Genomic DNA, 14,104 nt, shown 5'->3' with positions numbered 1-14,104 from the left:
TCTGAATCTGGGAAGTTGGATCACCCTTTGGAGGAAGGTGAATTTCATCTGTGCTGAGGTTATATTTAGAGTGGGAAGCCTCTCTCAAGTCTAGTGTGTCTTTTCTGTTGAATGTCAACTGGATACTTGTGCAGAAGACTAAAAATGTATTGTGAACATGACAACTGTTATATCTTGCATTACTCACAGCAGACAGGTTTGCTTTTGGTATTTCCATTAATTTTCTTTTCCTTTCCTCATCTGAGTGTTTAATTTGTTGTTTCTATTTATTTTATTTTGTTGCTGTTCATTGCAATTCCTGTAGAATCATAGCATTTAGGAAAAGGCCTCTGTGATAATCAAGTCCAACTATTAATCTGACATTGCCAGATCTACCACTAAACTATGACTCTAAATGCCACAGCTGCAATACATCCAGCTCTGGTGACTCTACCACTTCCTTAGGCAGCCTGTTCCTATGCTAACAACTCTTTCCATGAAAATTTTTTTCTTATATGCATTCTAAACTTCCCTGGTGCAACTTGAGGCTATTTCCTCTTATCCTCTCTCTTTTCCACATGGGAGAAGACAGCGATTCTCATCTGGCTACAACCTCCTTTTGGGTAATTGTAGGGAGCAATTACCTGAGTTTCCTTTTCTCCAGGCTAAACAACCCCAGCTGCTTCATCAAGTGCTCCAGCTAAGCCTTGTGCTTCAGACCCTTTTCCAGCTCCACTGCCCTTCTCTGGACACGCTCCAGCACCTCAATGTCCTTCTTGTACTGAGGAGCCCAAACCTGAACACATGATTCCAGGTGCAACCTCACCAGTACCCAGTACAGGGGCAAAATCACTGCCCTGATCCTGCTGGCCACATTATTTCTGATACAGGCCAGGATGCCTTTGTCTTTCTTGGCCACCTGGGCACACCTGGCTCATGTTCATCTGCTGTCAAGTAGCACCCCCAGGTCCTTTCCTTTCCAGCCACTCTGTTCCCAGCCTGTAGCACTGCCTGGTGTTGTTGTGACCCAAATGCAGGACCCAGCACTTGGCCTTGTTGAACCTCATACCACTGGCCTTGGTCCATCAGTCCAGCCTGTCCAGATCCCTCTGCAGACCCTTCCTGCCCTCCAGCAGATCAACACTCCCACCCAACTTGGTGTCACCTGCAAATTGACTGAGGGTGCTGTCGATCCCTTCATACAGATGACAGTAAACTAAACAGGAGTGTCCCCAGCACTGAGCCCTGTGGAACATGCTTGTGACTGGCCAGAGTTACAGCCATGGATGTAACTCCATTCTCCCCACTCTCCCTGGGCCTGGCCATCCAGCCAGTTTTTTTCTCCAGCTGACTGTACACTGGTCCAAGCCATGAGCAGCCAGTTTCTGCAGGCGAGCGCTGTGGGAAAACACATCAGAGGCTTCACTGAAGCCCAGGTCAACACATCAACATTCCCTCATTCACTAAGTCATGCTGTCATAACAGGAGATCAGCTCCATGACCTTTGCTGGACCAAGGTCAGAGTGACAGGCCTGTCGTTCCCCAGGCCCTTGTGGACGGGGTTACATTTGCTGACCTCCATCACCTGGGACCTCCCCAGTTTGTCAGGACTGCTGGTAAATGACTGAGAAGTGGCTCTGTGAGCACTTCTGCCAGCTGCCCCTGTACCATTGGGTGGATCTCTTCTAGCCACAGAGACTTGTGCTTGTCTAAGTGGTGTAGCAGGTTGCTGACCATTTCCCTTTGGATTACGGTGGTGTCCCCTATGTGGAACAGCTCAGCAGCTCTCACCCTGTGAAACTGAACATCACTGATGTTCAGTGATGAACCTAAATCAGAATGAAACATGTTGATCCAACGTCATGCACAAGTCATTACTGAGAATTGGCATTTTTTCTGTTTGCAGATTCAGAAGGCAAATATTTTAAAGGAAAGATCAAGATGTTGTTTATTAGTGTTGGGGTTAACAGTGTTCATTCTCTCAGTTCCTTTAACTTTTTTACCATTGGGAGCAAGAGAACCCTGCAAGACAAAAACTGAGTGTAAACTCTGTTCAGCTGTAAGTTCATGTACATACTTGCAAGTACTTGTGTTGCAAAAGTAAAAAACAAATTAATTATTTTTTGTTTTCAAAAAGTGGACACTATCCCCAACCCTCTTTAGTACAGAGTTCTGACATTCTATCCACCATAATTTTCTAGTAAATTAATTCTAAGTAAATAAAATAACATGGCTCCCAAATTGTTCTATCTGGTATTAATAAAATTCTGTTCTTTTAACTTTAGTAAAATAAATGATGTTGAATGTTTTTCCCTCAGTCAAACAGATCACTGGACACTTCTGCACCACTTGTAAAGCTTTTGAGAGATATGTGATGTACTTGATAAAGATGCTGAGAGCCTTTCTTGACAGTGGAAGACAGCAGCATTTGTAATTCTTCAAGTATCTGTAGAAACATGGGGCTTACCTTTGTTATTGACCTGAGATTGTTGAAAAAGAAACAGACTGGAGAGACACCTCTGACACTGTTGATTATGCTGATGAGGGGCAGCATGGTAAAAACTATATAGCAAAAGCTTGGGGGTTTAGATGAAATTAAGGATTGCTCTGAGGGTAGATTGAGTTTATGAAGGATATGTTAGTGCTGATTGTTAATGCAAGAAGCAAATAAAAACTGAAAAAAGTCATTAATGGGGCTTGCTTTCAAATTAATCTTCTTGGAAATACAGTTTAAAGAGTAGGTGTTTCACTGACTGTTTATATCTGGGATATGCACAATAAATATAGCTGCTGTTGAAGCCAGTGGTGCAATCTGTTATGCTATGAAGAGATTAGGACTTGGCAATTTGGTTAAGTAGAGACACTGCTTCACAAAAGTCACCATATGTAGGTCACAATTTTTTAGTGTGTTCAAAGGCTCTTTGTCTTTGGGAAGTGTGATCTGCATCTTGTTCTACAGCCTGTGAGTTTCTAAGGAAATTCTTTTTAGCTCTGCTTCTTCAGGGCTTTATTTTTGTTAGGACGGGATTTTTGACTGGGTTTTTTGCATGTATGTGTGTTTGTAAAAGGTAAAGCTACTAACTGTACTCTCCTGTGTCTGGAAAACTGTGTCTGTTCTTCCAGCATTTAATTGATGTTTTCCTGTTGCCACGGGTACTTTCTGCCCTGTATATAACCTGTCTTGGACTGGTTTCTGCAGTTTGAGAAAAGAAATCACTAGAAATGTCTTTCAAAGGGCTCTTGGCTGAACTTAAATCCATATTCCTGAGCTTCAGCTTCACTGATGAAATATTCATAGCCATGATTTATTGACATTGAAAAAGATTTGGGATGAATGAAAGGAAGCAGAAGTGCAGTGGGGACGCTGGCAGTCGTGTGTGTCATTTTAGTATTGGTTGACACAAGCTGGGTTGGCTGTGCTGGTTTTTTAGTTTGTCCATGGTGTTACAGCATTACTTTATTCCAGGTGCTACTACTAGAAAAAAGTCCAAGCATATATTTATGTAGTTCAGAAATTAGTTTGTATTTTAATTTACTTGTATTTTAATTCTCTTGTCAGGAGTGTTGACTACTGAATATGTTGCCCACTGTCTAGGGAGATCCCTAAGCTTTGCAGTATTGTATGTAAATGACTGGACACAATTACTAAAAAGTGTTTTGTATTTGTATTAATTTTTTGTTTTGTGTTTGGTTTGGTTTTTTAGGTGCATTTTCCAGACACAGAAAGAGCAGAATGGCTCAACAAGGTAAGGAGAAACATTGCTCCCAAATGGGAAGGGGCAGGAGGGAAGGCTGAGATTAAAATAAAAAGTGAGGCAAGAATCTGAGAACAGAGTAGTTTTAACTTTATGCGTTATAGACTTGAAGTCTCTGGTTGTTGATCCAGTTAGTCACAAGAAAGGTTAAATTTATTTTCATGGTCCTGAAATTGTGAGTTTTATGAATGATTTAATGTGGCATTACAGTAATGACAGCTATAATTGCATAGAAGTCATAGCAGCTGTAAACACAATCTTTAATTTTCTACTTGTCTGGAATACTTTCCAGTTACTGTAGGTTCCTGACCTACAATCTAAAAATAAATGAAATTTGTGGTTTTGATTTGTGTGTGTGATAATCTAAGATATAAATCTATGTAGCTTACTTTTTAAAAAATATCTTTCATTCAAAGAGCATAGAAGAACATGAGTTAATTGGAAAATAGTAAGAAAAAAAAGCAATATAGAATTTTCAGATAGAAAATTCAGATGCAGTGAAATTCTGAGTTTTTACATTTATAACTTGTTCATGTATTTAAGAACTGTACTTCCATGTAGATTGTTTTTTCTCCTTAGACTGTAAAACAGATGTGGCCTTTTATTTGTCAATTCATTGAGAAACTCTTCCGAGAAACCATAGAGCCAGCAGTAAGAGGAGCAAACAACCACCTCAGTACCTTCAGTTTTACAAAGATTGACATTGGTCATCAGGTGAGGTTTTTTTAAGAGACCCTGTTTTACACAACATTTTCATGTAGCCTGTTCAAATCTGCACAGAAATATTTCTCTGTGACACTTGGTCATAAGCCTGATTCTGATTTCTGTTGTAACATTAATGTAAAAAATGTGTGGGTTTTTTAGCAGAGGCTATATTGCATTTCCTGGGATCTATGCTTCAGAAACTTGACTGAGAATTTGGAGATGACTCAGTGTAGTAATGCCTGGTCACATGAAGAGCTCACAGCAAAGTGATTTTAACGTTGTTCATGCAGTGCTTTACATTAAGTGAGCAGGAACCATTATCCTTTTGCCAGATGGTCCAAGTGCAGTTTTCTTGTCACAGATGCACTTCTAATCATATTGTGTGGAGTCAATGACAAGGCTGCTGGCTTGGCTTTTCAAGAACTGCACATAACACAGTATAAATGGGCATACAGATGCTTGTCTTCTGTTCCATCCCATGAAAGAAGGGGTCTCATGCCTGCAGGAGAGCCTGTTTGACCAGTGCAAGCTGAGAATGATCCCCTCTGCTTGCAGCAGGTTCAGCAGTACTTCATCTTCCCTGCATTAACCAGAACTTTATTGCTTTGAGATGCAGTTTAACAGCTTTTGTTTGAAGTTGTCTTTTGTGTTTCTATTGCTTGTCATAAATTGAATTTCAAATAAGGATTTAAAAATCAACACCCCCATACACCCTTAAATGTTAGGAAACCTGAAATTATTTTTCAGGTGTGATAGAGGGGAATTGTTTTCCCTCTCTTTGTGACTCTATTTCATGTAGGTTATAGTTCATTATGCTTTACTGCACTTTTTGTGTGTTTGGTTTATTATTGTTCTAAATTGTAAAACCTTTTACACAGAGCCTCTGTCCTGCCCTTGATATATTTGTATTGCAGACTGTATTTGTATTGCAGCATTCCTTTTAAGATATACTAATTTTAAGTAGGTTTTAGCTCCCAGACCTCTGTATGGTTCTGCAGCTGAATTGAGTAACCTTGGACATGACAAAGAGCTATTCTTACTTTATATTGCAGCCTTGGTTGAGTTAATTGAGCTGCACAGCCCCAACACAGTAGTGAGATTTTGATTTTAAATGAATTATTAAAAAGGTGTAAATAGAAATCCGAAAACTTTTCAAGAAAGGAAAAACTCAAAAGTGAGGTTCTTAGTCATCCTCTCCTGCCTAGTGTTTGATGTATATTTGGGGCTTGAGTGTGTGATGGATATGTGTTAATTCCGTGTGAGGCAGAGAGGGGAGAGTGTGAACACAATGATGTAGAGAGATAGCACAGAGTGGTTGACACAACTTTTTATGGGAATTATGGATTCTTTTCCATCTATTCTCACTAAATTCCACTTAAGGCCACTGTCTTTTTGTGAACTAAATTTAGCTTGTTGTTGTAGTTACACAGTAAAGAATGCTTTGGGAGTGTTAGAATACACCTCTACACAGAAATCAGATGTTTATGCAGGGTAGAGGGAAAGCTTGATTATTAAATGTTTTGTGTATCTTGAAGTTAATGTGGTCCATACCCAGGGTAATTCTGGAAGGATTGTGGTTAATTGGATCCCAGCAAGGTAATTTTTACCCTTGAAATAAGAATTTGAACTAAATTGATAGCCTTACTTCACACCTTTTAATGTTTATAGTAGGTTCTTAACTTCAGGCATGAATATGCCTATGTTCACCTTTAACTCAAAGTTAAGAGTTTAATATACTTCTATAGAAGAATCCAACTTTTACTTGCTTCATTGTTCCAGCCTCTGAGGATAAATGGTGTGAAAGTGTACACTGAAAATGTGGACAAAAGACAGATCATTTTGGACCTTCAAATCAGGTAAACTTTATTACTATATTACAATGGGGTCCATGCTTTATAATTTGCACATTGTTTGATTTGGCAGTTATGTTGGCCTGAAAGGAGAATTGCTTCATCATGCAAATATAGTTAGTTCTAATTGTGTATGAATGGAGGAAGAAACTGCATGCTGTAAGTAGAGGGAAATGGAATATCAACTCTCTGTGGTTTCATCATTAAAGTTATGTTTGTTAATAAAAAAAATACTTTCCAAAGATAAAGCACTATTTTTGACTTTTTCCCTTAATGTAATACTTTGCCATTAAATGTAGTCTGAGTTATTTGTACAGCTATGCTGTAGCCTTTGCTGCTTTGGCAGAGCTGGGCAGGCCCCAGAGTGATAAAAGGCTGCTGTCTCCTTCCCTGGGTTCCAGAGCAGGTGGGGGCTACATCTGTGGGCAGAGCCCAGTCTTTAGTGAATTGAATCTTTTTATTTCTGTAGGAAAAAGACAGCTGTCCAAATCAGGGATTGGTGTTGCTGGACAAAATACAGCAGGATTGGCTCTTGAGAGCTTATTTCACTGGATGAACGTGTTAGCCCTAATGGAGCAACTTCCTTCAGTTTTCTCTTTGTTGCCACTTCTGACAGCAGCTGGGAGAGCAGTCTCACCTCTTCAGAGATAAGCCCTCAGGAAAACAATCTTGTCTGACCAAACAGTCCATAGAAATTGTTTTTGAGAAGCTGTTTCTGTTCCAAGACCACTTCTTCCCTTTAAGGCAGAACTATTTCACAGGAAGACAGAGTAATTCTAGTATTTTTTTTTAAATTTCTCCTCATCCTCATGAAGTAGATAAAAGTAAAAAGGCCAGTAGGTTTGTACAAAAATTTCAGGAACAATGTCCTGTTAACATAGACCTGAAGGAAAACTTTACCCATATGTCTCATTGTATTACCTTGCAACCTACTTAGAGAAGTGGTAGACAGGTGCAATGGAATCCAGTCTAAAAGGCTAAAACAAATTCCTTGAAGTGGTTTAAATAACAATAATAGAGCTGGGTCAGTTGGGTGCCTGTTGATCCCAACAGCTTGTCCCTAATGCAGGTGGCACAGGCTTCCAGGAGGAAAATGGAAACGAGAGCTCTGGAGTGACTATCACAGCTTCTAGGAATTAAAGCTTAGACAAAACCATCATCAAAGGAAGTCCTGTTTCATGTTTAAGACTTGTCCTTGGCACCTCATTCAGAAAGGGCTCTTTTTCAAAGGCTTTTAGTATGCAAGTTTAAGACAAGTATGCAAGTTTTAAGAGCCCCCCAGCCCCCTGTACCAGTTGTTAACTGTTTGATGTTGTTTGCTTTTTAATAGTTTGATTTATATATCCTCTGAGACTATTATCACTGAGATTACCTCAGTCATAACAGGAAGAATAAGTACCTCTTGATCATTTAGATATAGAGTTAAATACAGATACCAACCCTAAATTATGTCTGATACTGCAGTTTTGCAAGATTATAAAGAGCAGTCTCACTGCTGGAGAAAAGTCCATCCTTAGGAGTATTTATCCCTGTAGGTTTTAATCTCCAGTTAAATTAGTTTGCTATAACTTTAATTTATTTCTAAGTTTCAGTTAGGAGCTTTCTATAAACCCTTTATTCTCTAAATACATTTGAGAAGGACCTCTCAAATAATCTCTCTAAACATTTATAAGAATAGTTGTAGGAAGCCAAGCCCTGTGGGGTGTGTGGTGAGGGAAGGAAGGAAAGATTTTATTTATATTTTTTTCAGTTTAAAGTACAAAATTCTTTTAAGAATCCCCTTTTATCCTGCAGTTCCACTGTTGTGGCTTCTTCTAGCCCTTTCTGCTGTCAGTTGTTTGTGGTGGGGTGTGTGCATTTGCTTTGGACCTTCCATAGTGCATTTAAGTAGTTTCCATGTGTCTCTAGAGTATTTTTTTGCATCATCCTTGAGGTTTTTTTTTTGGTCTGCTTTTAATTTTAATTGCAAAAGGAGTGTGTTTTGGTTTATTTTCTATTGTTTCTACAAGGATACTGAGTGCATTTTGATCATTGCTTCAGAGTATTTTTCAGAACTCTTCGGAACAGGTTTTGTGCATCACTCAGAGTCCAATTAAGAACTTCACTCTAAGTAGTTTGAATAGCTAATCCACAAAGCACTCACTGGAGAATGTATTTAAAGGTTCAGTTTGAGGACCATATTTGTGAAGGGAATGCTTTGCCTTTCTCTTACTGTGGAGTTTATGTTAAAAAAAAATTATCAAAACTCATTACAGTTTAAAAGTCTAGTTCTTGATGAAAAATAAGGGCAAGGGAAAAATTTCAACCACTTGAGCAAATGAAGATAAGATCTAGAGAAATTGTTAATAAAAATTAATCTTACATTTGCTAAAGTGTGTGAATGTAGTAAATACTTGGGTAAAGGTTATGGATCAACAGAAAACAAGATAAACTCAGTCAATTTAAATGTGAACTGTAGCAAAGAAAGCAAAGAAGATTGAGAGATTGAAGAAGTAGTTGTAAATAGCCTGAGTTTTTTCAGATTCTCAAAAAAATTGATGCACTGAAGAGAGTTTTGGGCTGCAGATTGAAAGACATTGCAGATTTTTTCAAATGTGGAATACTTGAATGGGGAGATTCACTACATTATACTGCCAGAAGACAGATGTAACAACAGGGCCTAAAGACTTTCTAAAAACAATTAAGGTAGTCCAGCATACAGAACCACATACCACTGTAATAGAGAAAATTTTGCCATAACCTTTTATTTTTTCTTCTTTTTCTTCTGGGTATTTTCCATGGGCTGCAATGATCACGTGCAGTACATTATGCTTCTCTTTTGATTCAGTACAGCTGCTGTTAATATTCTTACAAGAGTGTCCTCATTAAACTGTGATCTATCTCAGTGTTCTGTACCTTAAAGGGATCATAAATATTTCTGGGATATTATGATCTGAATGTATAGAATTTGCTTACTATATGAGCTTCCAAGTTGTATGGTGTATTACAGTGGAATTGTGTAGGCATCGACTGTTAATGGACCCAGCCAAATATCTTAGGGGATAAAACCATGCTTAGCTTTATTATAAAGTTAAATGTTGTTGACTTAGTCCCATCAAATGCAGTTTGTTACTATTTTTACTTCAGTTTGTCATCATGTTGTTATGGATTTTCAAACAAGCATATTGCTTCCCAGTCTTCATAACACAAATAGTTCTGATGCTGCAGAGTGCCGAGATTGAGGTTTCAGTTGCAGGTTTTAATTGACCTTGCTTCTCTGTGTCATGTTGTTATGCAATTATTTATATATATATGTGGGAGTGTATTTATATATATCTCTACTACCTCTATATATAGTTAGATAGGTTAAAAATAGAAATTACATAGTTTTAAATTGTGTATTAAAAGTTACATACCTATTTTTAAACTGTACAGTCACACTACATTCTTTCCAAGGAAAGCAACTGTCACCTTCCTTTGACATAGACCCCATCATGTTGTTGTCTTCCAGTTCTCCAAACTGGCCATTAAACAAAAAGGATTCTACATAGTGTTATCTTTTGAATAGTTGAAAATAAATTCCAGTGATGGATATTTACAGCAAAGTGTTGGTAATATTGTTTATTTCTGTTTAAGGGATTGATAAGATTTGCATTTGTTGAAATCCCAAAGGCAGCACCACCACACACAGAGCAGAGGAGGATACAGATGATTTAGATAATGGATATGTGGAATGCAGCAGCTCTCACCTTGTTTTTTCTTTTGGTAGTATTTTGTGCTGCTCAGGGGAAGGCAACAGCAATCCTGCTGTTCTGCTCTTACTGTAAGAGTAATTTATTCTATATTGACTTGAGCCTAGAATAGCCAATGAATGAAAGCAATTCCATTTGTTCACAATTCCCCAAACATTTTTGTAATAAGATTACTTCATACTCCCAAACACAGCTAACAGTGTTTCACTGTACAGACCAGGTCTGAGGAACTAATGTGCAGAAAGCTGGGCTCTGCTGCAGAATCTGGAACAGGATGCCCTGCAGAGGAAACAATTTCCCCCTCCTTTTCAGCAGTGTCTGGCTTTAATCTGGCTCATCTCCATCCCACTTGGCTCCTTCTTCCATTTTCTTTACCTGGGCAGTCTGGTCAGAAAACCATTCAAATTTCATTTGTGCTTCTGTTCCAGCCTCTATCTTCTTAGAGAGTGTCCTAGTCCAGTTCATCTCTCCCTACCTGGAGCATGATATTCAACTGTTGGGTTTTGCTTTTAGCTCTCATTCTGTAGAATCAGTGACTAATTCCATGCTAAATCAGAGTCTCAAGCTTTCTTCCTGAATTCCTTGTTGAGTCTCAAAATTAGCTTGTTTTCAGAACCAATGTGTCTCACAGCAGTACCAGCTCTTGGAAAAAAAAGGTTGCTAAGCTCTGCTGGTACATGCTTGACCTGGATGAAGCTTCAGGGAAAGCAGCTAAAAATCCAAGCCTGAGTTGTGTGTGAATAATCTTGTAGTCCTGTAGCATGGGCAAAATATTTGGGACTTCTTTTTACCAGCTTCACCAAATCTGAAATACAGGGCAGCATCTGGAAAATTTCAATCACTTGAACTTGCATCCCCAAAAATGGGATGCAAGAACTGTTCAGGGAAAAATATGCATAGTTTTTAGTATGTTCTCTAATTTGCTTCCTGCCTTCTCTCCCTTCAGAAAGGGCTCAACTGTTTTTGGCTTAGAACTTGCTTAGAAGATCATTCAGCTCAGCATGCCCTGCTTATTGAAATTCTAAATATGACTGGCTTTGCAAGTCTGTGAATATTTCAGACAAGTTTCATTTTTAGCATAACTACCATCTCTGTCTAGTACTTCTCGTGATTATGTTAGATGAGAGTGGATTTGGGTACATTTACAATCAATGAGATCTGTGGAGAGCTTTCCTGAAATGGAGTATGAATTCTGTGTCCATTATTTCCCAAAAGTAGGGCCTCTTGCTTGTTTCCTATTATGCCTCCATCTGGAGATGGTAGCAAACCTAGGTATTAATTTGAGTGATTTTGATCACAGTGATGTTTTGAAGGGGGTGTTTTAGCAAACGGACATTGTTTTGTGTTCTAATATTTCAACAAGCATTTTTTTGTGCATACTCTGGGAGACAAAATACATTGTCATGACACTGCAAAACAGAACGAACAATTTATTGCAATTTAGTTCATAAAAGTGAAATGTATACTTTCTTTTTTTGGTTTAGTTTTGTTGGAAACTGTGAAATTGATTTGGAGATCAAGAGATACTTCTGCAGAGCTGGTGTGAAAAGCATACAGGTGAAATTCAATTTTTTTTCTTTTGATTTTCATATCACTAAATCACTATTTTCTGATGAAATAATCTATAAGAAAGCAACAGTAATATTGTGTAGTTTTCTAGCTTTTTTTTTTTTTCATTTGAATAGTACTGATACTGCATTAGAATTTCAGTAGCATGACTTAACATAAGAAAAAAATTCCTTTAAGGTGTTGAACAAATATGTAACATTTACTACAGGAAAAGCTGGAGATAATTTCACATCAAGCAAATGTGATGTGTTGTGTTCAAGTGATGTGTCAGTTTATAAAGGCACCATGGAGCTTAAAACTTTATTTCATGTAATATGTAAGCATCAGATAGAATTACTGTTTAGATGCAATTACTGTTAGTAGATTTGCCTTCTGATATTTCTGAGATTTCCTGAACTTTCTGATAACAGATCTCTCCCTAAGGAGCAGAATTAGCTCTTTTGCATGTGTGTCTTGACACACCTGTAAGCATTCACCTGCTTTTGCTCTGGTACCTGTGGATGCCACTGTGCTTCTTGCATCACATTTGTTTACATGGAGCTGTAGAAATAATCTACTTCACACCTTTAAAAAATTACCACCAACATGACACTGCATGATACAGATTAATGTAATGACTTTTTAAGCACAACTGTTAAGTGCTTGTATTAATTTTTTTAGGCTTGGATGACATATAAAGAAAGAATTTATATATATATAAAATTCTTCCTTAAGCAAGAATTTAATGAATTAGACGTGTGAGCATTGTCAGCATATATATTTCATTTAAAACTTGACTAAAGTAAATTGTCTTTTTTTATTTCCTCTTTCACAGATCCATGGCACCATGAGGGTTATCCTGGAACCACTAATTGGAGACATGCCCCTAATTGGAGCACTATCCCTTTTTTTCCTTAGGAAACCTGTAAGCACTTACCTCCCTTTCCAATTTTTTTGAGAGTGTTGATGATGGTAGATAGAAAATTATGGAGTAAGAATTAAGCAGCAAAAGGAAACAGTTTGGGAAGTGTTTGGTTGAACTTTGACAGATAAGCACTGGAAAAATGTTATGGATGTAGCATGAATCAAGATGGATAATAATTACCTTGGAATTTGGAAGTGTGTCTTGTGAAAGCTGTCAAAGTTTTCTTACAAGTCCTCTGGGTAAGGAAAGATCAATAGATGCCATCTAGATTGGTTGTAAAAAAGCTTTTGTTACTGGTCTCTTGATATTCTGTAGATCTAACTTAAAATTTCACAAAATCTGTGCAAGATTGTTTTGAAAACCAATGCTGGTGTTAGCACAAATTAAAATTAGAATGGGAAATTACCCACCTACTGTAAGTTTTTGTCCTAGGTAGCAAGTGGGCAATTTCCATTTCATTTACCAGTGACCCAAGCATGAGGGTGGATGAAGCACATAGTGAGATGGAATTGGAATTCAAAATTTTCATGATAGCAGCAAAAGTGGAAAGCAGAGAGAAGGTCACAGAATTCAGCTGGGAAATGCACTAGGCCAAAGTGCCTAGTGCACTTTGGGCAGGAATAACAGTGAAACAAAGGTGAGCCAACAAGGTCTGGCTGGTATGAAAATGATATAGCCAAACTGTCATGTGTAAACAGGAGGACAGCCCTCAAATGCTTTCAGTTTTAGGCACAGCACTTCAACAAATCTTTTTTATAAAACTAAAAAGGATTACATAATACACATTGCACTTGGCTGGTGGAAAATCCGTTGATGCTATGTATGCATGTGTGAGGCAGTTTTAGCAATTTGAAGTTTGGTGCTGCTTTTAATAAGTATCCATAAGAGCTTAAGAGAAAATGTGAACAACATGGAAATTCTTATGCTCCATAGACTTCTTTAAAGAAATTAATTGTTTCCATCTCTTACTTGAAAGTATATTTTCCATTGGAGGCTTTCCTTGAATATGTTCTAACTTAACACTAAAACTTACTATGTCAAGGTTTAACAGTTTCAGACTGGCAGGTCACAATTTACAAGTGCATGGGTTTAGACACTTTGAAGTATCACAAAGTGATCATCTTGGTTTCATCAGCAGTCTGAAACTCTGAAAAGTTGATCTAGGCTTGGGGGATGAGAGTGAATTCTGCAACAGCTTTAGGAGGTATGTTGTTATTTTCTTCAAAAAAATCACATTCTTGTGATACAGTTCTTTTGAACAAATGTCCCATGATAAATTTTTGCTACTATGTTGAAAAAATAGGTTAGGTTTTAGGTGTTTATATATGGCTGAGAAAAAACTTACATCACTTGTATATTTTTGTGGCTTGTTTCCTCTGTCTAGAGAAACCATGTGTGCTTGGGTAGAAGGAATGGAGACTTAAATCTTAGTAAAATATGCAAGAATTTGGAAATATTTTGTACCCGATTTAGTCAGTGTTTTTGTAAAAGTAAATTAGTTCATGCAAAACTGATAAAACATCGGTGCTCTTATTTGGAAATAGTTAAGTACATTGGGATGAACCAAATTTGAATTTCCACAGATTTCTTTGAAGTGAGCATAAACACTAG

General features: G+C 37.7%; 1 protein-coding gene across 2 annotated transcripts in view; it reads left to right on the top strand.

Annotated features, from left to right (window-relative positions):
- ESYT2 (extended synaptotagmin 2) overlaps window positions 1-14,104 on the top strand; it is an 80,531-nt gene that overhangs the window by 26,964 nt on the left and 39,463 nt on the right. For both annotated transcript variants that reach the window (XM_053981931.1, XM_053981940.1), the window contains exons 2-6: window positions 3,684-3,725; window positions 4,314-4,448; window positions 6,219-6,295; window positions 11,505-11,577; window positions 12,404-12,493. In XM_053981931.1, the coding sequence (XP_053837906.1) occupies window positions 3,684-3,725; window positions 4,314-4,448; window positions 6,219-6,295; window positions 11,505-11,577; window positions 12,404-12,493 (417 nt within the window). The remainder of the gene's footprint in view (window positions 1-3,683; window positions 3,726-4,313; window positions 4,449-6,218; window positions 6,296-11,504; window positions 11,578-12,403; window positions 12,494-14,104) is intronic.

This window comes from Vidua macroura, chromosome 1, assembly GCF_024509145.1.
Source record: "Vidua macroura isolate BioBank_ID:100142 chromosome 1, ASM2450914v1, whole genome shotgun sequence".
Lineage (NCBI taxonomy): Eukaryota > Metazoa > Chordata > Aves > Passeriformes > Viduidae > Vidua > Vidua macroura.
This window is presented reverse-complemented; position numbering and strand designations above follow the sequence as displayed.